Here is a 27089-nt window from a genome sequence, read left to right on the forward strand (position 1 = left end):
AGGAAGGATTAAAGGAAAAAAGCCAGGAAGAGGATAAGAAACAGAGGGAGATGGGGAAAGGGAAAGAGAATGTAACATGGAAAGTGTAAATATGAGAAACACAGGGCAAGACTAATGGAGAGAAGTAGGGATGAGAGAAAAAAATAGATGGGAGAAATAAGGAGAAAGAGGAAAAGAACCAGGGCTTGGCCAAAGGAGAGGAGGGTGTATTTTCTTTCTGAACCAGGATGAAGCTCAGTGTTGCTGCCGCGATAAGCTTTTCCCCTTGCGTGTTGTTTCAAGTAGTTTTAGAGCATGAAGCCTGTTAGAGACGAGGCGTGGCAAATCTTCAGAAGGGCCAAATACAGAACTGTGAGATGCAGGAAGGGCATTTAGATATGCCTTCCCCAAAGTGGAGCTACTGACCGGACATGCAGGGCTTTGGCTGGGGTGGCTGGCCTCCTGCAACCAAGGGTGCTCAAAACTTAACTTAGCATGAACTTTCCGAGGCACGGCTGCGCATCCCAAGCAACATCAGCTGTTAGTGAGGACGGGGGAGGATGATCACAGGACCAGCCCCTCCAAGTGAAATTCATCCTCTGGCTCTTATGACCATTATTAGCAGGGTTTCCCCTGATAACTTATACAGTTAGCTCCTTTCAGATTTATACACCCAATTCTTTGCGCATCTTTAACGGTTATAACGCACACACATGAATACAAAAATCAAATGCATTCGCACCCATATCTGCTCCCAGTTGAGTCAGTACTTACAGCCAAATCCTGTACTAGTTTCTCTTCAAAGGAATACTCCTCTGTTTCTATCCAAAATCTCTGATAGCCATGGAGGAAGAGGTTAATAGAGCGGTGCCTGAGCGGAAGGGGTGAGAGTGAGGTCAAGAGGGGTCCACGGGACACCTTGTTTTAGTTTGGGCGGTTAACGGTTAGTAAGCAGTTTTTGTACAATCCTTATCTTCTGATTGGTCAGGGTAGCCAAGAGCACACCGTAAGCATTCGTTTCAAAGAAACCAGAACCCTCTAACGTGGCGGATCCTGAATATCTGGTTCAAGACCTGGAGGTCACTGTAACCCTCCTCCGGTCTCCTTGGGTCTTTATCATGTTTTCCCTATAGTGAGAATTCATTAGGCCAAGGAACAGTCCTGAACTATCTGCTAACTACGGCGATTTGGTTATTCATTTTGGCGGATCCCATGTCCAGGTGATCCAATCTAAATCATGCTGATGGTGAGGGGGTCAGTCTCAGATACGCTGAAAGCAGCAAAGCGTGGCTCCTTTAAGGGCCTCTGAGGAACCACAGCTGCAAGGGCTCCAGGAAGCAAAGCTTGGGCACGCTGCACAACTTCCGTGTGCTTCACAGGTTCTAGCTGTGGCCCTGGTATGTGGGAACACTGGATACACTGGCACAAGCCACTCACTCCCTATAGGACAAGACTGACATCTGGGAATATTAGCCGCTGAAGAGCCAGTAAGTGGTTACCCAAACGTGAGGAGGAAAGGAGAGAAAAGGAAGGTCAAGACCAGAGTCATCGAGACCTGGTCATGGTTTCCAGTAGAACACAGCCCTTACCATCTTTCTTCAAAATCTGACCAATCAGAGTTTTTCTTAAAAATTGTACAAATTTGTGTCTTTATGGGTCATGTTAAATCATGGTCAAGAAAGGAGGAGTGTGCAGAGAATGAGCGGGTCTCTCCACAGGTTACATTACCATTAAAATGAGTATAAGCCTGTCATACTGAGTTTTTTCATTAACCTTTTCCAGCCAAACCCGTTGAAAGGTGCTCAGGAAGAAATTGTTAATTTTGTGTCTGGGGAAAAGCATACAGGTTTTCTTTTAAAAACTCACGTCAGAGAAACAGTTTCCATATGATAAAATAAATCCCTTTAGCCCTTTAGTTTGGAAGACTCCATGTAGTTTAGATCCTCATAAGATGGAGAAAAGGAGCGGACTCCACCACTAGCTTCTTAGGTAGTTAGTTTTTATTGTCGTTATGAAATCTACGTATAATTCTCCATGCTAGGGAGAAATCCAGGGCAACCCTCTAAAACAGCTGGGTTAGGGGCTGGGGTGGCCACGTTTCATCAAGGACACAGTGAATTCCTGGACTTACTATTATCCATACAGGGACAGAGTCGTTGAAGGAGCAACCAAAATATTAAAGGACGGTACGAACATTGTCAGTGGATTTAGAAAAAAAACTGCTTGTTTTTGAGAGATGTAACTGCCGCCTAGCTGGCCCTGGAGGCATGTGCTTAAAGCTGAGCCCTTCTGGAGGTCACGTTAGCACATCAGGTATGGCTCTCTACCAGAGGGGAAAGCCAATGCCTTCTTGATGTTTTACCACTTCTAGAAAACAGACAAAAGTCCTAGGCGTTTTTGCGTTTTCTACTGGACTATAAATTTCATTTGTCTGCCAGGGCTTCAGCAGGCTTCATGCCCATGACTTCCTGACTTAATTTTTCAGCTTTTTATTAATGAATTCTACTTGATTTGTGATGCCTCCACCTTTCCAGAGACACTAGTTTATTTCCTCAGGAGACCTGTAGGAGCAGGTGTGTGTCTCAGAGGCCGTGATTCTCCACCATCTTCAAAGACCCTAACTAGGAGAGCTCAGTTGGCCAGCTGGCTCAGGACAGGGATATAGGACACTCTCGACAGATGATGGCCACGATGCACAATGAAAGCAAAATGTCAAGCATGGGGATACTCTTTCATCTGATATTCCAAAGAAACACATTTATTTACATGGGATTCAGAATTTACTTGGCCAAGTCAGTTTATTTTTCCTGACCAGGTGAGGATGTTCCTATTGATTTGAAAGGTGATGAAGCAGTGGCTATTCAACTACCAGCTTTGTTTATGACCATAGGCTCAACCTTACTGACTGTGCAATTAGTTTGAGGATGGGAACGTTGCCGTATCACCAATGACACCGAGTCAGCCTCAGGGGTCGACACTGGCCCAGTCTATACCGACGCTCTGCCCTATGTTGACACAGCGTGTGTTCACACACAATCCAGAAAAGCCTTCACATATATTTGACTTCAGATTATAGACTAAACATCCAGGGAAAGGCCTCATGCCCATGACTGGCCTCTTGGGCCATCTCTAACCAGTGCCCTTTCTTTATCTTGAAGGCAAGTACATCATGCTGAAGAAGTCTCAGGTTACATGTCTGTACTTGCTGAGGAAACATAATAATTTTGGTGTCATCCAAGTACTTGAACATGGAAATATTGTTTGATCTGGGGATGGAATCTGGGGTAAAGTATTTTAGAAAACAGTCCCCTTTTTCCAGGGTGCCTTTACAGCTGCACAAAGAATCCCACAGGGCAAAACTAGAGAGCTTCCATCTGCTTACGTGGCTGACTTTACAGTGCAAAACGGTGAGCTGAGGCAGGCTTGGGGGCACGAAGGAATCTCATCTATTTTCAGTTTTTATGCTTACCTTAGCAGGCCATTATACTACATGCAGACTGTAATGGCTCTGGGGGTGAAGGACTCCAATCTCTACCTCTGGGATCATGAGGGTCAGGGCCAGAAGAGAGCACAGCTCTGGGAGGATACCTTAATTCTCATCTCTGACTCACATGCCAGGAGAAAATGACAGAATACTTGCCTGGGCAGGTTGTAGAGAGGGGCCATCCTGAAACAGGCCACCACTGCCCGTTTCCGCTGCTTTGATAGCAGTTTGTGCCAGACCGCCTTCTTGGACCTCAAAGGCTGTTCCACCTGAGAAGAAATCACATGGGTAGGTGCACACCAGGCTGATCTGGGTGGCAGAAGGTAGCCACCTGCAGCCCAGACTTCTCAACCCTAGAAGAATTTTGATTTCTCAACTGTAGTCAGCAAAAGGTACCCAGCACTAAATGATTCAGTCTGTGGGAGGCTTAGGTTTTCTTTCTTTTCCCAACTGCTTCTGGTGGCTTATTGCTTTACAAATGAGTAGGGAGCTTGGATGGGTCATTTGAACTAATGGGAAAAATTTTTCAAACACTGGGAATGTTAAGCATTGAGGAGTCTTGCTACAACGAGGCACCAAGATGACACTTTGGGGGTAGGCCAGGATGATCCTTGCTCCTTGCTTTCTGTCTTACAAGGGTGCTCTTAACTAAGAGCTGAGTGTGGAGGAGTTTTATATTTTGCAGGGTAGTCTTCCTTCCTCAATCCTCAGGGTAGACGCTACTTACCTGCTCTAGGTGGAAGACAGCTGCTGAAATTCTCTGCACACGCTCCACTGTCTTTTCTGGGTTGGAAGGTTCTTCACTCTTCAAAACATCCTTGTATAGGTTCAGTTGCCACTTTACAGCTGGGTCATCAGACTGCAAATTGAAGCATGTACATGAAATGAGCAATCTCTTATATCTCTTGAACTGAAAAGGCCTTTTACTCCTAGCATGGTTCCACAGTATTCAAGAGTCTTTTCTATTAATTCCTCTCTCATTTTCTCTATTATCTTTTTCTGGAACAAAGTAGACGCTTTGTAGGAGCTTCTCATTCTAGCCAATATGTCTCTCAACCTTCTGTCATATTTTCCACCCCTTTCTCTCTGCTCTGCCTTACGATTTCCTTAAATCGAGCTTCCCATTCATAAATTCTCTTTGCAGCTGCATCTACTACATTTTTTAACCTATAACTTGAATTTTTAATTTCAATGATTATTTTTAACTTTTAAAAATCACTGTGAGGTCTTTTTCAGGGCCATCTCCCCTCTCCTTTTTAAAAAATAATGTCCAAGTCTTGTTTTATAGTTTACATTGCTGCCTTTATCTCTTTAAATATTTCAACCACACTTTAAAAATTCGTTTCTGTAGCTCCTTAGGCTTCAATTCTTCATTTCGTGGCATTTTCTGACTCTCTAATGGTGGTGGATTTCCTTTCACACTGTATGTTTGTGAGCTTGTATTCAGGAGGAGTTTTGTTGACTAGCATCTCAGCCCATATTCTAGCAGGGAGACACTCTCTAAGTGGTTTCATGGCTGTTTTTACAGATGATTCATGGGTTTCACTGGTTCAAGGCCAGCTTTATGTACGTTTTTTGCTCTACATTCATGCACAGCATGGGAAGTTAGGCCCCACACTCCCGTTCCAGGTTACTAAAAACCCCAGCCCCTATAATATATATATATCTGGTCAGGAGAGCTCTGCAAGTTTTCCCAACTGCATCATCTTCTCTTCATTACTATGATTTAGAGCACCTATTTTCTGGCACTTGGAATTTCTTTTTACTGTCTTTTTTGTAGCATATTTTACCCACCGTTCCTACATACTTGGGATGGAAAGGAGAGGCTATTTGTGTCACTTTAATCTTCCATCTCAGAGCATAATATAATGTATCTGAGGAAAGAGTTGTTCAGATGTGCAGGCTTGGAAAAATCTTAAATAGCCTTAAAATCAAAATTGGTCTTGATTTTTTTTGTTTGTTTTTTTTTTGGTTATATCAATTCAGGTACAAAGTTACTTTGTTTATAAATCTCTAGAGCTGGAAGTGCTAAAACTTCCCCCAGGTGTCTGTTCCCCTCTTTAACAAAGCTCACAGTCAGTAAATTATGAGACCTAATCTAACCCCCCTGCTATGGCTTGATGCTCACACAGTGGGAGGTGGGAAGACATGTTTTACTGGGCCTCTCTGCAACAGCAAAGGAAAGAACAAAAATTAAGGGCCAAAAAATGAAAAACTAAGGGCAGAGAGTTAGTTCTACCGATTAAGCACAAGTACTCTGAGGCTGTTTTTAGAATACATTTAAAAAAACATGAGTAAACTAAGTGGGTGTGTGGCACCCTGCAGCCAGAAGGAAGCCTGTGTGAGTTCTCATTGTCTTCCTGCTGCATCACCTTTTCCTGCAAGTGCAAGTTATTCCACAGATGTTCCTTCACCTCTTCGTCTGTGTCCTTCTGTGGAAAGAGATGTTGAATTTTATTCCTACAGGTCAATATGGAAATATAAAGCAGGGATGCACTGAGGGCCAATGGACAGTTTTGCTGCGATCTTTATTACGAGGACAAAAGAATAGAATTGACAGAGACTCGTCCCAAAGGGCATGCGCTGACTCCCAAGTCAGCTGTAAAGACAATGGGGTGTTGGGACTTCCCTGGTGGTGCAGTGGTTAAGAATCCGCCTGCCAATGCAGGGGACACGGGTTTGAGCCCTGGTCCAGGAAGATCCCACATGCTGCAAAGCAACTAAGCCCATGTGCCACAACTACTGAGCCTGTACTCTAGAGCCCACGAGCTACAGCTACTGAGCCCGCGTGCCACAACTACTGAAGCCCGTGTGCCTAGATTCCGTGCTCCACACAAGAGAAGCCACCACAATGAGAAGCCCAAGCACCGAAACGAAGAGTAGCCCCCACTCGCCACAACTAGAGAAAGCCCAGGTGCGGCAACGAAGACCCAGTGCAGCCAAAAATAAAATAAATTTAAAAAGATTATATATATATATATAAATGGTAAATTAAAAAAAAGAAAAAAGATGATGGCGTGTTGCCTCTGTGCACCTTGGCACCTCTGTGTCCATTGGTCTCCAGGGAAGAAGGACAAATCCTTTAGGGGCTGAGCACTGATCACCACCACCTGTATTACATGCTCCACCAAAGCAGATGGGCGACTTACATAGCTGTACCGTGATTTTGCGAGGGAGATCAGCTCCTGATCGCCTGGGGTGCACATATTCAAGCCAATGGGCAGCATTTTCTTGAGTGCAGCCACGATGAGGGAGGTCTGGATGGAATACAAGTCCCCCCTCCGCTTCGTCTTCTTCCTCTCCTGGTCCTGTCCTCCAGACTAGGAGATGAGGTTGAAACAAACTGGTTGAGTGACTCTGAAAGGCACCGCCTCACCTTGGAGGCAGCCTGCCTCCTGTGGCCCCATCAGTACAGGGTGGGCCTTTCTATTAAACATTTCAGAGGACAGTAAAGGAGCATATGAAACAAAGACAACCAGGTGGCCCTTCAAGACCGGCCCTGACCCTGAGCCCTCTCCTTGTGCGCATGCTCACGGAACCACGTGACCAGACACACACCACGGACACCCACGGTCTCTGTTCGCTGACATCTGGGCAGTATGAACAAACTGGTGTTTCTACTAAAAGAATGATTCGATAACTGACAAAATGACTGCAGAGAAGAACTGAGAATCCTGATGCTGGGCGGCAGTAAACAAGTGAAAGAGCATCTACCCTAGAACAACTGCTGGTGGCCAGGGCTGAAGCGAGCCTTTTGGAGCACCTGCATCCCACTCAGCCTCTGCTCAGGGCAGCACACGTTCCTGCAGGAAAAGGGGAACCCCCGAGTAGGTAGGGCTGCTTTGGCATCTGGTTGGGACAGAGTTAGGAGAAGCAGTGCAGACAAGTGAGGGAACGCCCCAAGTCTGGAGCAGTCTGCCCTCTTCTGGTTACACTTTCTCACCCCTTTCTGGGAGCGTTCATCCAATGAAGTGGGAGGTTTGAGAGAAGAGGCCAATGCACTAGGCTATGGCAGCCCCAGGCAGCCAACTGAGGACCCTCTGCGCCCACAGCACGAGGCGGGTATGGGTGGGCTCAGCAAAACAAGGCTCTGCGGTGACCCGATTTTCCCGAGTCAGGTTCCAAAAGAGCAAAGCGGCCCACGTAATACGTCATTTGCTGGACCCTGCCTCAGCTGAGTGGGCTCTTGCTGGAAGTGAGGAAGGGCTGGGTGGCCAGAGGCAGAGAATGAAGTCAGGGACCATGACAGGGGAGAATCGGGGCTCATTAAAACTTTTGCTTTATGAGGGCCTTCAAGTGTTTGCAGCATCCAGGCGGTCACGCTGTGCTTCACAACAACCCAGACACATAAGGCTCTGGGAGCCGGGGAGAGTCCAGATGCCTCCTCTGAAACTGGCTTGTAAGACCTGGGGCCCTGGGCTGGAACAGAATTTGTTTTGTGAAGGACTGGCTTTCTGAGAGAAGATTAAGTATGGTCAGAATTCACACCGTCTTGGGGCTGATCTCTTTAAATTACTTCCCAAAGTGTGAAGGAAGTTCATAATTATTAATGGACACTCTTAAAATAGTGGCGACTTCTTCTACCCAGCTTGTGGTGGCTAAACCTTCGGGTGGTTACACCACAGAAACCACAGTGAAATCCCTGGCCAGCAAAACCCAGTCTGACCAAATACTGCCAGGCGACTCTACTTGTGCCTCGTGCTCCAAAACAACAGGTCAGATCCAGGACAGCAGTGGGAGGCGGCAGTGAGAAACATGAAGAGGGAGGGGGATGTGAGACAGACAGGCAAGATACACAGTGTCTTATGTTCTAGACACACAGTAGACGGCTGATTCACGCAAAGACCTCAAGAGCTCTATCATTTACCGAGTGCTTTCTGGGTTCCTTAGATGTTCTATCGGGTAGAGAATTCTAAAGGTTGTGCCTAACGCAGAACTCATTTAAAGTCTAAACTACCTTTGAAAATTGTAAGGGTGATTTGTGAGGTTCTATCCTCAGATTGTCCATAGAGGATAGAACCCAGTTTTGTGAATATAAATTATGAGGTATTGTTACATATACATTACATATAAATGTAAGAGGTAAATAGTAACATGCAGTATACAATCAAGGAAGTATGCAATATAGAACTCTGTGGATTTGATAGGCAATTTAAATAATTTCTTGCTCACTATTTTATTTGGCCAATCTCATGTTGTTCTAACTACAAATGCTAAATATATGACGTGGCTCCAACGTGCCTGCTACTTAAATAAAGCATTTCTAATCCTCCCAACAAGGCTGAGACACCCAGTCAGTTTTATAAAGGGGAACATGAGGCTCAGAGCAGTTAAGTGATTTTTCCAAGGTCACACAGCAGTTAAGAGTCTGGGCCAACATCCAGGCCGACATCTACCCGGCCATGGCTCCATTTTCCTTTTCTGACTAAGAGCTGCACATGACCTGGTTCCTGCACATCTCCCTGTCTCTGCTACAGACCTGAGTGCAGAGGGCTTGGGACAAGTGGCAGCAGACACGCATCAATGGAGGCATAGAGAAATATTTCCAGGCAATAACCTGCATAGGTTACTAGAAAATTGTCCCAGGGTTTATTCCACTGTGTGCACACTTTATGCAAAAACTCATGGCTATTTCCAATCCCTGCTGCTGATTCCAAATCCTTGACTTTAGTCCTTGGAAAACTCTCTTTGACGCATAGGAGCCTTGCACAAGAGGCAGACATGTATAGTGTGGAAGGGCTGGGATCACTAACAGCAGATAAGAGGAGTGAGTCTCCCGAGCTCTCAGCCCCAGTCAGCGTCCCTATCTGTTAGTATGCTGGCTGCAGAGTGGGCAGCTGGGGAAGGGAGCAGAGATAGCAAGGAGACCTCGGATAGGGCGAGGCTTGGCTGGCTTCCCCGGCTTCCCCATTCCGAGGGTGGGTAGGGCCTACATTCACTCTTTGACAGGCAGTTGTCTTCCCTGAAGCAGGCCCTGGGGACCTCCAGGTGGGAAGATCCATTCTGTACCACCCCCACGGTGATCACAGTGCAGAGGGTGGCCAGAGCCTGGCACCTCTAATACTAGGACAGAAAAGACACGTCATGCATTTGACCTGTACCTTTACTTGCATGGCCTGTGTGGAAAGACAAGAGAAAAGAAACAAGGAGAAGTCAGTCAGTGAAAGCAGGGGTCCAAGACACAAGGCACCACATGTTAGTCACAGCTCTTTCACCCCCATTCCTCTGCCAACACCATAGAAAACCAACGGCTCTGGAAGCCGGTTGAGCACAGCATGAAGAGCGGGTGGGAGGTTAGGATGGAGGTTAATTGGATCAAAAGGACTTACACCCAGACCAAGCAGTGCATCCCTGGGGCAAGGTCATCAGAGACCAGCCTTCCAGAGTGTGTGACCCTCAGACCCTGGTGGTCTTCAGATCTGGCCACCCAAGTGAACTCTTACATCTCATGCCTTCCCCTCCTCCCACCTCCCTCCTGGCACCTGGGTGGGATGCAGACGATCTGTCATGTAACCAAAGACCCCAATTTTCTTTTTTCCTTCCACCCACCACATTATCAACTCCAGAAGATCTGTGGTTACAAAAAGAGTAGGGAGAACTGAACTAACGGGCCATGTGTGTGCTTCCCCTAAAAAAAGTTTCTAAAAAATGTACTCTAGGAATATCCAAGGTGGTTCAGGATCACCCCACAACCCAAAGGACGGGGAATCTCCCTTCTGTGCTGTGACCTTTAAATATAGCTTAGGTCAAAGGCTCCTGCACGCTATAGGTTCTAATTTTATTATTTTCTTCACTTATTGCTAGGATTAGTTAACTCAATGCATTTCCCTAATGCTGGAAATGCTTTTATTTATGTGTGTATGTAAATATGTATTTATCTATCGATCTATTTATGCATCTTTTAAATGTCAGCTGAAAGTTTTTATTTCCGAAACAGAAATCTAGAAATTCCTATACCTTCAAAATCATGTCATTTCCCCACACTTTATCACCAATAGTTTATGACCAAATAGACAATTTATGTGTGAACTTTAAAAAAACAGAGACTCTTAAGGGAAAAGGAGTTGGAGGAGGACACAGCACACGGTAGGTGGTGTGCAGTGTTGAGACAGCACACGGGGAGGCTTCGGAACGAGGGCAGAGCTGTGCCATCTGAAGTGCTCATCCCCACTGAGGGGGTGAGGGAAGTAGAGACCAGTCAACCCAACGATAGATGGTAGAGGGAAAGGTGAATGTCCAGAAGCCAGTCTGAGAATGAGAGAGCAAGAGGGAGAAGGAGAGGGAGACAGAGAGAAAGAGAGAGAGAGAGGCACTAAAGGAGGAGGGAGGGCAGTAAGAGAACAGGGAAGGGTAGAGGAGGGAATGGTAGACAGAAGAGGGGGAGGGGATGGGAGACAGAGAGATGAAGTGAATGGGGGAGGGGAGGGGGAAAGACAGGGAGAAGAAGAGAGAGAGGGAACAGGAAGGGGGAGAGAGAAGAGACGGGGGAGGGGGGCAGAGGGAGAGAGAGCACTTGAGCTACACAAGTGCAAGAGCAAAGGGAATACAAATGAAAGTGAAAAAAGGTGGGGGGGTGGAGGGAATGAGAGAGAGGAGAGTGAGCAGCTAGCGGGATGGGAAGAAGAAGCAAACAAAGTCACACGCATCATTCTGAATACCCTGGACAAGCATAAAGGTGTCTTCTCAACTCCTCCCTGCCCTTTTCCAATACACTGAAATCACGCTCATGGGGTGGGGCGGCTTTACAGGAGGCACTCTAACATGTGCTGCATCACAACTCTTTTACTGTTTATAATCTTGGTCAAGGAACTGGCATTTCTTGGGCTAAACACATTCTAACTTACCATTCCCCTCTGAGGAAGCTGCTGTCATTTTTCCAGAAAACAAAACGAGTTTAAAAACAAAACAAAAAACACCGTGCTCAGCTTAGTTATGTATTGCTGAACATATATTTGCAAACTGGTGTTATACAAACAAAATACAATACAATGAACTCTCCCCAAAATGTGCTTTAGCTGCTGGAAAAAAGGACACATCTTTGAACTGACCTTCAATTGATCAAGTAAGAACAGTGTGGCCCACTGTATATTTTTTCCACTTCCTTTCCATCTGCAATGGCATGTGCAGTGTGTGTGGGCGTGCAGCATTCCAGCACACATATCTCTGCCACATGCACGGAGGCCAACTTTATTTATCCAACACCAGAATTCAATTATGAGTGCAGGTAGTGACCATGCAGATCAGGTAGTAGAGAGAACATGTAATTTCAGGGAGGCAAAGGCAATGGGGATTCAGCTGATAATAAAGACAATACCCCCTCCCCATCCTCGCAATATGTAGTTCTACATCCAAAAAATACCAGAAGTGGCTATGAGTTGCTGTTTATTGGAGGCATGATATCTCTCTGTCTGAAATAATGTGCATTTATGTAACATTATTCAATTCTAGAGATGCATTTAAAACTGACTTTCCAACAGGGCCTACTAGTAGAGCTGCGAGAAGCCAGGCAGTAAGCTCTAGCCCATTCTACAGATTGGTAAACTGGGGCCCCGAGAAGTTAAGTGGACGATGCAAGGCTATACCTATACCGAGCAGCTGGGCCAAGAGTGGGACTTCGCTTCCTTTCAGGCTCTAGTCCTGTTTGCTACTACACTTTGTGCCTCAACTGAGGCCACAGGAACAATATGAATATCTGTTACCCTGAGAAGCACAGCAAATATTATTTAACATCTAGGGAGAGTCCTTACATCCACTACACTGTAACTTTGACCCTCTCCAACACATCTCAGAAAAAACTGGCATACAATGTCAATGGAAATGAAATGAAAGCATCTGCTCCTATGGACTAACCTTACCAGCAGGAAAGATGCACAGGTTCTGAATACGCTCATCCTCTGACAAGATTAACATACCCTTTTCCTCGTTCAGTGATGTGAATGAACAACTTCAGGTTAGTCTGTTAGTAGGTTAGTTTTGAAACATCATTCTTTGTCACCTCTTCTCTTTCCAAGTATAAACCCAAGGACCCTGAGTAGCCATTCATCACCAGAGGGCTGAGATTATCTTTGCCATTTCTGCTCATCTGGGATCCAAATCCTTGTACCAGAATCATTTTCTTTGCTTTTTTTGCCATCCGCTGACAATAACAATGGATGCTAGCTGGTTCAGTCAAAAGCCAAAAGATCTACCCCAAGTTGAAGGTAGCAAGGAATCTGTCTGGGATTCAGTGACTTTCGGTAGGTGGACAGGGTCAAACGAGACACTGTAATGGCTGTAAGAAGACCCTTCAGAGGGAACTTAGGGATAGATATCCAGGGATCAGGAGTCTGAAAATATCCTTCCTCCTGTACCTCACATGAGCTGCTGTGTATGCCAAAAGTCAAATGCAAAATAAACTTTGGAAAATCAAATAAAAATTATCCAAAGCACAAAAGGATGCACCTGAAGTAAGCTTCCTTTGCAGCAAAGATTCCTCTTGAATGTGAATATATATACACCTAATCTCTCTACATTGTATGTGCACAGTTCTATTTATCAAACTTTACCAAACAGCGCATACCAGATTCTAAACTCCAAGAATCAAATTTTGGATGCTGGAAGAAGTGTTAATGTCAACATAGCTTAAAGATGGAAGGGATGGAAAGTTCAGAGTGATTGCAGCTGACCAGAGCTAGGCACGCTTGGTGAAGTTTTGGGTGTTGAAGTTTTCACTTTTGGTGGCCCCTGGTCTGCAGCTCTGCATACAAAGGTCTTCTATCCCAAATGGTTATTTGGAAGGTTGCCCCAAGAGCTTTGCTACAAACACGCGACTGTCATCTTTCCAGAACTGGTTCTCACTTCTGAGGGGTTCCCGTGCACACTCCACCTTCCTGGTCCTCAGAGGCAGCACTGTACCAGCAGTGAGAGAGATGCACATCTCAGGTGTCACACGTCTCTTATACGTGACAGTACAGTCAACCCTCACCCAGGCACGCTTCTCAGGGGAAGAGAGTCCAGGTAAGCCATGACAGCCGGGAACGAAACAGCACATTTAAGTAAGCCTTGTTTTCGTGTGTACACCTAAAGGAGTGTGTCTGAGAATTCTCTCCAATAAAAACAGCAAAACCTCACTGTGCAGAGCTGACTCAGGGGGAACCCGGAGGCCGGCTGCCCCTCCTGTATTCAATACTGCAACACCCTCCCTGTAGGTGACTCTGTTTTCAGACAGATCTTTGGAACGCCCTCTTTCAAACATTTCCCTGCAGGGGGATGGACAAATGTTTGGGTTTCTGAATGCAACTCACGTGGAAAATAAACAGAAGGCATTAAGAGGTCAGCACAGCTGAAATAAAGCAGCTACTAGATGTTCAAGATAGGAAGAAAACAAGTGCACTGTAAGAATACTGTGTCTACGAAATCTTCAAAGCAAGGCAATGTCCTCACAGCTAATTAAAAGGTGGCTCTAGGCACATGTATTTTTGTAGCTTTTCTACACAGCAAGTAGTTCTACTTTAAAACAAGTAACAGCAGCTTTTGTTTTGGAGACCTCTCGAAGGCCTTAGGCAAGTCTTGAAACTTAAACTTTCTGACGCACAAAGCAGCTACTTATTCATAAAATGTGATGGCCATGCTTGTTTGAGAGCAGTTTCTTCTGGCTCATTCTCAAAGAAAGAACAGTGGACCTGTTGGTTTCTGTTGTTTGACCTAAACGCAGTAGGAGCTAATCCCTTCATACACCCAAGACATGTAGCTTAGGTCAAGGTTGGAGAGTCTTCGGAATTGATTTCTAGGGACTTACTTTTGACATCTTGCTTTTGCTGTCTCCAGTTAAAAATGCCAAATTATTAATTTCGTTCTGAATCACAAAATTTTGCTCTTCCCTCTTGAAGTTCTAAGTGGGGGGAAATAAAAAAGCAAACATTACAAGAAAGTTGAGGTGTACCTTTCACCACCAACTCTAAAATCCAGGGCCCCCATCTGTGCTTACGTGAGATTTACACCACAGGATGAAGACCTCTGCCACCATGCGGAAGAGCTGGTCAGAGTCAGCATCGGGGCTTTTGAGCCAGTTAGATCTGAGGTGAAAGATAAGTGAATATGCATGTGGAATTCAGCAATGATTGAAAGAGTCACACTCTAAAAATTATACCGAAATCAGATGCACACATTTATCCGGAAAAAATTGCAATCCCATAGAAGGCAATCTTCAGAGAGACTAAATATCAATATATTCCTTGCATGCTTAGACATAGGCATGCAATTGTTGTAGGTATTTTTGAAGACCTACAATAATCATTTCCATGTTACCAAAGGATTCCAGGATTCTCTTAGCAAACAGATGTCAGAAATCAACATTTCAAAATGGTCAAAGGTAAGGTTTTGTTTTCCTTTAAACTGAAGAGGTGATTAAGGTTACATTCTAAGTTTTGGGACAGGCCTCCTTTAATCCTCAAGTCTATCGAGACTAGGAAAGTCTTGGTCAGTATGACATCTAATCTTGTCAAACCTCTGAAATTGTGAGCACTCTATAAACATTTCAGGCCTTGCCCGTTTTCCTTTCAAAGCCACTTTTATGAATGAAATCTGTAAGACAATAATTTTTTTTAACTGTTATATAAAGTGTATAGGCAGAGACCAAAACCTCCTATGCCCTTTGAAATGGTTTGCAAATTCCCTATAAATAGGCATTACTCATTTAAAAAAAAAATACTAGGCTAGGCTAAGAAATTTCACAGTGGCAGCAGGAAGGCTCAATTGCAGTAGAATTCAGTCATTTCCTAAAAGTTGTCTTGCCCCTATCTTGTGCGTTTGAATTATATTTTGAAATGGCCGGGTGAGTAAATATCTGCATAAAGTAACACATTAGAAATTAAATTGTCTCTCGTCTTTCTTAAAGAAAACTTTGGGGCTGTCATGAATAGTCTAAAAAACCTAATGTCCCTTGGTGGTATGCATGGTAATAGCTATCAAAAAGCCAGTTCCCTAAGCCCTGGGACATCAGACTGAATTGCTCTGAGCAGCCTGTACCGTCTGCCCATTCACGGAAGGCACCAGGCTAAGGAAGAAAGGTGAAGACTCATGAGGCCAAGACCACCTCTGGATTCCTTTCTCATCTCCTCAATTCCTTCCCGCCCTGAGTTCCAGCCTCATGGACATTTTTGTCTAATCTTCCTTGTTTTCTACCGCAACTAGCCTCTCCTTTATAGGCAGACACTACAGGTGGTCTGCCCAACACTCATTCTCCTCTTCTTCCTTAGGCACAAACCCCCATTTTACTCCGGGTGGCACTGTGCCCTGCTGAAGGTCACATTACCCAGCCCCCCTCGAGGGACAGCCGTGGAGCTAAGTTCTGATCAATGAGATGGAAGAGGAAGCTGTTGGATGAGCCTTCTGGAAAACTCTCTAAAAAGGATCAGATAGCTGAAGGTGCCCTTTTGCCTTTCTACTTCCTCTCTGGAATGAAAACATGACAGCTCAAACTCTAACTGGCATGTTGCACCTGAAGTAACTTTGAACATGGACGCCAATGTTGAGGACAGAAAGACAGAGGAGTGAGGGTTTCTAACGAAGAGCAGCCGTACTGGCCATGGACTGGCTATCTCTGGACATTCTTCACGTGTGAGATTTAACTTCTAATTTAAGCCACTCTGTAAGGTATCCATCACTAGAAGCCAAATGCAATCCAAACTCGAGGCTTGAGACTGGTAATGCTTTTTGATTTCTTTCATATTGATTTTTCAGGAGCGCTTTTTCAGGGTCAAGTGTCAGGTTTTATCAGAGCCGCCAGCTGTTCCTTCTGCAGCGTTTTGGTTTAAATGTGCTTTATAGGCTTGTACTGTGCCTTGAGTGGGAAGAGGCAAGGGGTCACATCCTATCCCGCCCAGGAAAAGCACAGCCACCGCCAGTGTGAGTCGCAGGAACACTGAAAACAAAATCTCAGGTAAACATTTGCTCACAGGAGAAAGAGGCTTTGCATACCTTTGCCTTCATATGGGAATGCAGTTTCAGCTGAATGAATTTTGTTTTCAACACCCTTCTTCCAAGAGGCAGATTTTTACTCTTTGTCTTTAGTGAGGTTCCTTCTTCAGGTTCAGAATGGTGGGTACACATGAACCCACCGTTAAATGTTTTCCCCCAGGCACGTAAACTCTCTGCACCTCTCAAACCAGATTAAGTCAGTATTTGCAGGAAGACGGAAGAACCTGACCTTGCCTCTCCAACTTGCCCGTATATACGTCCTACCCCCAAATGATGCAACCAGACTCTCTCCTCCCTGCTCCCAGCCTTCCACAGAACTCAGACCTTTCTCAACATTCAGATATTTGATCCTTTGGGAGGTACTTAACCAACCTGTGGGTTTCTTATATCATCTGCTCTGCATGCTACCAAAAGGCAGCTGGGAAATGCAAAGCTGTAGGTGGGGAAGACAGTTGGGTTTAGAGGCAAAACAGAAACAAAAGGCAGGAGAATAAAGGAGAGTTAGACCGCTATTGTCAAAATGACAACTTAACAGGTTTTTGAAGAAAGTAAAGCCAGTTATCAGGTTTTGAAAGAAAGTAAAGCCATGTTCCTATATTCACCGCCCAGTTGTCTGACTAAGAGGTAAGAGCTTATCTCTGCCTTGTTCCTGAGCCTCTTGTAGAGGATACAGCCCGAGGTGGTCACCACACAGGATTCACTTGGATTCCCTTCAACAGTCTGCGAGATGGGTTTTCACCCAAAATCGTACTATTTAAAGTTGGTCGTTTCTGTTCAGAGTGTGTCTGATTTCCAGAAAGGAGGCTGAGGCGCTGCTGCCTTGTGTAGAGAGGTTTGTTGAACCTGTGTTGATGTATAATCTCCCGGCATGAGGACATGGAACCCTGATTCGCCCTGCTCGGACCACAGCACGCTGGGAGCTCTTGCTTATTCTGGGTCAGCTTCAGGTTCAACACTGACCCACAGAAGCTTCTCTTCAGAAGACTGTTTCAGCTGTCGAAGAGACTTGGAACACTGCTGTGACAGGGCTGAAGGAAGTCCAAAGGTTTAATATGACGAGAGAAAACAGGGGAGGACAGGACAAGATGGCTCTCTTCAATGTTTAAAGAGCTGCCACAAGAGAGACTGGAGTAGTTTTGTGTGGCTCTAGAGAGCAAAATCAGAGTTGATAGGAGATACAGATCTGAACTCAAAAACGGTTCAGAGTCGGGGGAAGGGGAATTGAATAAAGGTGGTTAAAGGTATAAACTTCCAGTTATAAGATAAGTAAGTCCTAGGGGGTGTAAGGTGCAACATGGTTAATCTAATCAACGCTGTATGTTATACATGAAAGTTAACAGCGTAAATCCCAAGAGTCCTCATCACAAGGAAGAAATACTTTTTCGTGTCTTTTATTTTGTATCTGTGTGAGGTGATGGATGTTCGCTAAACTTATTCTAAGCATTTCATGATGGATATAAGTCGAATTGTTCTGTTGTATACCTTACACTTACAGAGGGCTGTGTGTCAATTATATCTCAATAAAACTGGAAGAAAAAAAATGAACGAGAAAGAGTTGAACCAAAATGGCTTTAACTGTCTGAAACGAGAATGGGAAGGCACGCACAGTATGGCTGTACCTGTCATCCATAACCGTGGTGGACAATCAGGCAGGAAATGCACCGCTAGGTAAAGGGAAGAGGATATTGATTCATCCAGTTAGAGGTAAGATGAGCTGGCCTCTATTATTCCTGCCAACTCCACAATCCCGTGCTTCCAAGCCAGCCAATTCTTTTGGGTGAAGAAAGAACTTGAAGGAGGGAAAGGCACACACACAGGAAGGAAGTATTTCTAAGTGAGGCTCAGATGGCCATAATGCTCCCTGGTGTTCAGGGAAGAAAGGGTTGAAAAGTGGGGATGAATGAATTAGTGATGATCTCAAAGACTCTCTGACATTGCCATTTTTAGCAACTGTCAAACAATGTGTAAGTGGAACACACTCTATCTTGCATCTTGATTGTCAATAGTGACAAATGCAGTTAAAGAGCTATTCCAGGGGCAACCTTACTCTACTTTCATTGCTGTTTTCACCTCAAACTCTGACAAATTCCTTCGCTAACCTGCTAACATAATTATGTTATCAGAAATGACTAAAATGATGACCCTGAAAGCAGGATTTCTTTTGAGACAGTGAGTAAAATTCCCCACAGATAGGTAAGGAATTTCATACACACACACACACACACACACACACACACACACACACTCATATATAGTGTGTGTAAGATGTTTATTTTGTAAAGCTAAATATAAGTAATCTTAAGTAAATATTTTAAACAGTAAGTACAATTTACCTTATGAAATGCTAAATGCTAAATGCTAAAATGGGCATATCCAGACGTATTCCTTGCCCATGACAGAATGGCATAACACTCAAAAGGTCAGCAACGTTCCCCCCAATATCCCTAGGTCTTTTCAGTAACTACAATGGAGTATTTGAAAATTAAACCTTCCCAAACTTACAGTTTAGGCCTCTAAACTTTAAGAGGGTGTGGTATAATGAAGACATCTATGTGGTCTTTGCCTTCCACTGGGACCTACAGTCCTTTGTTCCTTTGTCTGTTCATGAACATTAGGCTCCTATGCCTTCATTTCCCCCTCATCCAGCTTAAATCCCATGGCCAATCTTTAGAATTACCCTATAATATACACCCTCAACTCCCTAACCCATTTTTCTTTGTCACACTCATTTTGCAAAGCCCCAACACTGGTTAAATCCAACTCTCTTCCCAGTCTGGGCCTGTACCTGGCAGCCAAACTGGTTGGAGAAAAACACGACTTGCCAATGGATCCCACTTTCAATTCACGAGCGCAGATCTCCAGTGGGGCCCTGCATGTGCCCGGCAATCCCACCCACTTCCCTGGTCCACCTGCTCTCCCACTCTCCCTGGGCGCTGCCTCCTTACTCCTCAAACCTCCAAGCACCTTCTCTATCTTAAAAACTCTCCTCTTGAGCCTACTTCTTCCCTCAGCTAGCAGCCCGTTTCTCTGTTCCCCTTTAGAGTAAAACTCCTTGAATAAGTTGTCTGTACTGCTATCTCCAAGTCCTTTTCTCCCATTCTCTTCCAACCTACTCCAAAGAGGTCCTCATCTCCATCGCTCCATTGAAGCTGCTCTTGTCAAGGTCACCAATAACCTTCATTCATCATTCTTCCCTCCTGGAAATCCCTTGTGAAGTTGGCATCCAGGACACAACATTCTGTTGGTTTCCTGCTGCCTCACTGGTGGCTCCCTTTCAGTCTCACTCACGGGTTCCTTCTCTTCTGCCTGACCTGAGCACATGGGCTCAGTCCTTAGAACTCTTCTCTCTCCCTCTCAAGCCTTTACCTATCTCATCCAGTCTCACGTCGCTCAAAGACCACATATCAACGTATGGATGACTCTCAAACTCTCATGTCTACACCAGACCTCCCTCCTGAACTCTGGACTCATATATTCAACCGCCCACTCAACATTTTCATTTTTGTATTGAAGAGGAAACTCAAATTTAACACGACTGAAAGTGATATCCTGATCTTGCCCTAAAAAAACTTCTATATCCACAATCCTCCCCAACTCAATTGCTGGGAACTCCATCCTTCCATTTGCGCAGAATCATCTTTGACTCCCCTCTTTTCTCTTATTCCCAATCTGCAGTCCCAAGGGCTCTACCTTTAACACAGGCCCAGAATCTGACATCTTCTGTCAACCTTCATTGCTACCAGCCTGGTCCCAGCCACCACCAACTCTTTGTTTTTTTCTTTTTAATTATGGTAAAATATACGTAACATAAAATTACTCATTAGCAACATTTAGTACGACCATCACTCCTAGTTTCAGAACATTTTCAGGACTCTGAAAGGAAACCCCAGCCCCATCCTCTGCCCCAGTCCTGGCACCACTAGTCTGCTCTGCACCCTCAGCTCTTGACTGGGTCACCGTGAGCCTCTCGGCCGGTCTGCTCACTTCCTTATTTGCCCTGATCCCTCACCACAGCGGTCAGAGACTGAGTCAGATCACATCACAGCTTATCTTCAAACCTGCACCAAATGCTCATCTCGCTCGGCCCCGTGGAGAGAAGATGGCTTCTCGGACGTCTCCTCCTGCTTTCCTGGCCCCTCACTCTTCTCCAGCTGTACTGGCCTCCTCGTGATGCCCCGAACATCCCAACGCACACCCCTTCCTCGGGGCTTGCACCAGATGTTTCCTTTTCCTGGGAACATAACCCTTCCCCAGACCTGCACGGTTCCCGACCTCACCTCCTTCGGGTCAGTGTTCAAATGTCGCTTTCTCAGTTAACATTCTTTTAAAACTGCCACCCTGGCACTCTTAATTCCCTTTACTTTGCTTGTATAATTTACTCAGATAAGTAAATTATAAGTAAAGTGTATAAGTAGATCTATAAGTATATAAGTAAGTATATTGTAAATATTGTAAATATGCAAGTATTTGTTTTGCTTATTGTCTACTTGCCCCACTCTCCTGCCGGAATGAAAGCTCCCTGGGCCAACAGCTCTTTCTGTTTTGCTCTCTCTTGTCCCCTAATGCCTACAACGGTGCCTGACACCCAGTCGGTAATGTCTGTTGAATGAATGTGTGACAGAGCAGCAGAGGGGCAGAAGTGGGTCGCTGCTGCCCTTATTCGACTAACTCCCTCTTCCCTGTGGTGGCCTGTGAAGATGGAAGGGGTGGCCATGCCACTGATCATGTAGAATCACTGACCAAGGAGAGCATTGCCCAGAGGTCCCACACTGGGGATTCTGTGGGGGAGGGGCACTGGTGGTGGCAGCTGTGACCTCCCTCTCTCACCTGCAACAAAACCCAATACCGTCTCTCCATCCTGGGGACTTGCCTAGGCCTCCTCCGTACCTGTTGTTGTCCACGTAGCGGATCAGCATGGGGTAGAAGGCATAGAGGTCTCTGCAGAGGACGGCAAACTCATCCAGAATGAGGAGCTCTGCCTCCTGGGCGTCCCCTTTGCTGTCGGCTTTCAGCTGCTCCTCTTCCTGCACGGTCTTCACAGCCTTCTTCTTCAGCTTCTCCAGAGTTGGGATGAAGTGGCTTCTTAGCAGGTCCGCCCTGGCTTTGCCGATGATTGGTTGGGCATACACTGTGTTTGCAAACAAAGGGCCTCCCCCTCATTTTGCATGTTATGACAATCGATGAAGGAAAGAAGGGATACTCAAAGGTGAGGCTGCGAAAAGCCGTCAACTCAGGATAGCACTTGCCCTTCCATCTCGTGAAGCCTCAGTTGCTGGGGGTGGGGGTGGAGCTACAGGAGAAGGTCGCTATTCCTGTTCTGCTTCTCTAGGCCATGGGGAAACCTTGCCACCCTTTAACTTTTCACGTATGGTGTTTGCTATACCTCTGAGCTCTTCATAACAGGCGATCTTGTTTCATTTTAGAGTACATTCATGTTGGTTTTGGCTGACTAGCGAGATTATAAACCTTTTATTCATAATAACCAACACTGTGCTCAGTCAAGAGTAGGCACTCAATACTACGTTTTCTGGTTTATAGAAAAATCTCTTGTTAAAAATATATGGACCCAACCACAGTTCTCAGCCCCCAGGACTTGAGAACTGCCAACCTACTGCCTGGGGACTCCTCTGGGCCCTGAGAAAAGAAGAGAAACTACTATCATCTATAATAAACTGAGAGGCAGACTGGGGTGGCCACTAGAAGTCCATGAGCAGAAACAAGCAATCAGTGGGACCTGGGACTATGGTTCCAACCTTCTTGAAGAGAAAGATAAAACTTACATGCCTCATCGAGTTTCTTAAATGGAATATCCTATGGGTCTAATCCATAATAAAGATGAGAATCAGAGTAATTATTTAAAGATAAGTGAAATAAAATTCTCAAGAGTCATGAACCATTCACAAAGTGCACTGATTGCGTATTTTGTGTATTTCAACGGTTCTTTCATGTAGGGCGTTTCGACTAGAAACAGCCTATAATCCAGCACTTTTTCTTTTTAATCTCACTTTACCTTATTTTTTGCTTTCATAAATACGGTTGTTTTAGAAAGAGAAGGCGAAAACAGTTCTCTGCTGAGAAGCATTAACCAACAGGTGGAAACTTCACGTTTCACACTCCAGCCTTCACCGGGCTGCATTTCTGCTCTGGATCTGGAATCGGAACGGCTGTTCCAGATTTGGCTGATTTGAGGTTGCTATTTAAAATGGACTCTGTTCAGGCACCAGGAATGAAGCGGCCTAACTGAATGAGATATGGGTTCACCTGTGAAAAAACAGGTCACGTTCAGTTCCCATCAGGGTGCTGTGACATCTCTCCACTGCAACTCTGGGGAAGCTAAGGGAGTCCATCCTTCCATTACCTTCCTTCCCTTAATCCAGATTTAGAAATTAGAGCTCCTCAACAAATTGCCTTAGGGTTAACAATATTCCTGGGCTAACAGGTAAGAAAGGAATGCCAACTTTATCTACTCATATGTTCCCAGAGGTCTATACTGTCTAGGAGCCATCAGTACCCGAAGTGTTTATAATTTGAAGTTCATTTCAGAGACAGGAAGGCGGTAGAAGTTTTCTTCCTTGGAATATCTACTCATTTGTCCGGGAAGCTAATAGCTACCACTGATCCCACCGCTGTGTTTTATGGTTAGGAGATTGTAGGGGTGAAACAGCTATGGTCCATCAAAACCGCAGGTCCATCAAAGGCAATGACTTTGCTTTAGCTTCTGTCTTCTCAACTCTACTCTGACAGAGGACACTAAAATACTCATGGTTTCCTGACTGTGGAAAGTGTGGTTACTTATTTTCCAAGGCTCTCCTCTTTTGGAGTTGTTTCAGGAGCAGAAAATCAGCTAACAACATTCATTAAGAGCCTACTGCATGCAAGGAGGAATACAAGACAAGACGGAACTCCTAGTGAGGCTACTGTGAACCTAAGTTAGAGAGCGTCTTAGGAAGCATAAAGTGAAATACAAATGCTAGAAACTTACAGTACAGCCCAGATGGGAGTGAGTTTTGTACGTGTGGAAAACACAGGACCACTTACCGAGAAAATATGGACAATTATTACTGTAGGAGCAAATGGAATTCTTAAGTACCAAAAGCAAACAAGCAATGATCATGGGAGTTGGGTAGACTTTATCAAGAAGGGCTTCCTGGAGATTCGAGGGACCTGGATTACTTGGGGAGTTAGGCAGGAGCATTTGCTCCAGGAAGCTCTACAGGGGAATAAGTCAATTCTTTTCACTGTTAAATAACTAAGTGCGGGGAGGGGGAATAGCTTAAAGATAGACTAAGAGAAGAAAAGAGAGTCCAGGCGTCTTGGTGCTGGGGCCGGGGCCGGGGAGGAAAGGCATGTGTGGTACCTGCAATGCGCTTCATCCAGGAGGCCTCATCGATGCCCAGGTTGTTGTTGATGATTTTCAGAATGTTGCCCAGGATGACACTGAGGTGTTCAGAGGTGACCTTGGTGCACCAGGGCCCTGTGCTGGGGGGCAGGTGCTCAGGCCCCCGCTCCCACCAGTAGGACAGGTAGTTGCAGAGCATGGGCAAGATCACCTCGATGACGTGGGGCATCTCCGTGTACCGGGCCCCTGACTCGGCCAGGTCGTTGATTTCCTTCATCAGGCCTTCCAGCTGGGGGATGTCAGGGCACATCTCCTCCACCGTGTCTGGCATCCCCAGAACTGACCGAGAGGGCACAGGAAGAATAAAGGGACAGTAATTCAAAAGCACAAATAGTGCGACCTTCTCTCTCTCTGTCCACCCCTCCTTTGGTCTTTAGACATAATTTTCCACCCCAGAGCCTCAAACAAGTCAGCTCCGGATACAGGGGAGCTTTTGCTCTCCTGCTGCCTTTGTAAAGACTGAAGCTTCCAGAGGCTGGGTTATCTTCTAGATGTCATATTCAGGTTAGAACACTTAAACTGAATCTTAGAGGAGCATAACAGAGACATGGCCGAGGGACATTTCATAAGACTTCTCTGTGATACAGTCAGTCTCTTGCTTCTCCATCTTGGCCTCAGTGCATGCAGGAAAGGCAGGGCTAGGAGAAAAGCAACCCATTGGTGTTGAGTTGCCAATTTGTGGTTGGGTCACCTGGATCATGTCTGTACTGTTTCAAAAAGGAAAAAGAAACATCTTGCATCAGAGATTCTTTCAGCTGGACCAGAGACAACACCTTCCATCCAGTTGAAATCTCGAGGAAGAAAGCTTTGCACATACATTGATTTCTGCATTTACAAAAGAAGTTATTGATGACCTGAAGGAACCTTTGCCAAGACCTCTTGTCATTCGCTTAAACCTTTTTGTTTCTGAAGGTTTATGTGCAGGGAATAGTGAGTCAGCCCTATCTCTTCCTCACACTGAGTGACTGAGGCCGCTTCACTGAACGAGGACACACAGGATGAGATGATGACAGCGTTCAACATTAAACGTTGTCAGATACAAGAATAGCAAAAAGAAGAAGCCAAGGGGATATGTGTCTTGTTCTTCTTAAGGCAAAAGACACTCTTTCCCTCCAAGATGGGAGGAGAGACCAGAAACATCCTGAGGTTCCTGACGGGTGAGACAAAAACAAGGGCTCTGAGTGGCAGGGCGGGGCATGGTTGAAAAGCAGCACGAGCCGAAAGCTCTGCAGAGCGTCCATTTATGTCATAGCCCCCAGGGTCCACCTGGGCCTGGGAGGCAGCTCATTGCAGACTCCACCCACAGGCCAAACTTCTCACAGTGGGGCCGAAGCATCAGACACCAGGGGGGCTAGGGAGTCAGAGGAGCAAGAGGAAAATGTGGTGCATTTTAGATCCACTAGTGGAGCCTATTAGATCCACTAGAAGATTTGAGGAAATTCTTTTTGATATTAGGAGTAAAGTGTAAAGTTCTCATGAATTTCAAAGGACAAAGCAGAAACTTCAAATAAAATGTGACATTTAGTGAACTGGGTTGTGCCTGCAGGCCCTTTGCCACGGGGTTACTGCTGGTGTGAAATCTCTCTTTTCTAGATTTTAAGTCCATAGGAATGGAAGTGTTAATGAATAAGAGGCCACAGCAAATTCCTTGGCTTTTAGGAATATTGGCCAATTGAAGGGACTGTCTTGATTTCTGTCATAATTTTCCTGCCTGGAGCAGAGATCCAGAATAATCCTGGCTGCCTTGGAGACAGTGAATCGGTAGCTGTTACAAGTGGTTCTAGGAGATGGTGTGCAGCTGCATGCACAGTGATGGACGATTCGGAAGAGCCTCCCTGCTATGGAGCAGGCCCTATGAGGTGCTAACACCCTTTCCCTAACTGTGATTTTCTGTTGCTATCGGTATGGCCTTTTGGCAGGGAGAAGGCTACAGATCTCTCTTCCTTGGAAGTTAGGAGTGAACCAGTGTCCTTTAAATCCAGACAATTCAAAAGGACTAGTAGCATGAAAGCCAAAGAACATCGAACTCCTATGATTTACAGCGTAAGGGAATTATACAGGTTAGACACCATCCACTGCCAATGCTGGTCATTTGCAGAGAACAAGTCCAGCCCGTACCTTGCTGCAGAGCAGCAAGAATCGGGGGTGACATCAACATGGGGGTCTGGGGAGACTCTCACGAACAAAATCGTTTGACACATACAGTGTCAGAATCAATAGGTACGAACAGTACAGTCAAACATTCTACCGTCAAGCTCCGCACACAGAACAATGCCAACTGCCACAGATGCAGCTGAAGTTTACAACTGTTTGTTGTAAAATTATACGTGAGAAGGCTCAGGGCATGTGTGTGTTTAAATGTCACACAGAGAATACATCATCATGGACGCTTTTTCTTCCTACCTAAGAGAAACACAGAGTTGCTTGCGGTTGCTTCACTGGAGTCATTACAATGACCTTTAAAAGTTATTTATATGTAATTGGTCCTCGAGGGGAAGAAACATTTGTGATTTACGTGTTGTTTTGTTCTTCAAATGCCACATAATAAACCTGCAGAACGAATGCTGCTGAGTTATCTACCTGAAGAACAGCTCAGCTGGGTCCTATTAGAATCAGACACAAGAATGTAAGAGGGGACCATTAGAACACGCTGGCCTTTCATCTGCTAGATCAATGGTTCTCAAAGTGAAATCCTCCCACCAGCAGTGGCAGCATCACCCGGAAACTTGTTAGGACCTTCAGAATCCAGACTTACTGAATTAGAAACTCTAGGGGTAGGACTTGGCATTCTTTAGCAAGCCTTTCGAATGATTCTAATACATGCTAGTGTCTGAGAACCACTGGGAACCACTGAGTTAGATTCCAAAGTAGTATTTTCTTCACCAAGCAGCTCCTCCCTCAAGAAGACAGCATCAGAGAGCACCGTCTCTGTAGTATAGGCAGACAGCTTACATGGAAACTGGACCTCCTTTCTCTCTGGTTGATCTTTCCAATAAGGATTTGGGAAGTAAACTGGCTGGTGAGTAGGATGTTTTGGTCAATCTACTATTCTGATTAATAGACCACTGCCACACATAACCAAAGATTTTATCTAGCGCATAACAGTATTAGACCTTTTCCAGTTTTTGGATGAGTCAGAAAATGCTCCAGGACATTACAAGATAGAAGAGTTCCTAATATGAGTAACTCTGCTGGCAAAACACCAACTGTTAATTAAGAGAGATGCCCAACTGACTGAAGCCTTGATAAATCAGTTCATATTGTATTTCT

At 45.2% G+C, this 27089-nt stretch overlaps 1 protein-coding gene across 2 annotated transcripts in view; it reads right to left on the reverse strand.

The window, feature by feature from the left end:
* Positions 1–27089, reverse strand: part of RYR3 (ryanodine receptor 3) — a 557080-nt gene that overhangs the window by 44532 nt on the left and 485459 nt on the right. Inside the window, exons 66-75 of one of the 2 annotated variants that reach the window (XM_027083789.1) lie at positions 23778–24098; positions 21308–21548; positions 14430–14517; positions 14241–14333; positions 9565–9579; positions 6613–6783; positions 5836–5895; positions 4191–4322; positions 3620–3732; positions 754–850 (exon numbers count right to left, since the gene is read on the reverse strand). In XM_027083789.1, coding sequence (XP_026939590.1) covers positions 754–850; positions 3620–3732; positions 4191–4322; positions 5836–5895; positions 6613–6783; positions 9565–9579; positions 14241–14333; positions 14430–14517; positions 21308–21548; positions 23778–24098 — 1331 coding nt within the window. The remainder of the gene's footprint in view (positions 1–753; positions 851–3619; positions 3733–4190; positions 4323–5835; positions 5896–6612; positions 6784–9564; positions 9580–14240; positions 14334–14429; positions 14518–21307; positions 21549–23777; positions 24099–27089) is intronic. The other variant, XM_027083790.1, reaches the window with a different exon arrangement.

The sequence above is a fragment of the Aethalodelphis obliquidens genome, unplaced genomic scaffold (assembly GCF_003676395.1).
Source record: "Aethalodelphis obliquidens isolate GAN/ISIS:26980383/991018 unplaced genomic scaffold, ASM367639v1 scaffold51, whole genome shotgun sequence".
NCBI classification, from domain to species: Eukaryota; Metazoa; Chordata; class Mammalia; order Artiodactyla; family Delphinidae; genus Aethalodelphis; species Aethalodelphis obliquidens.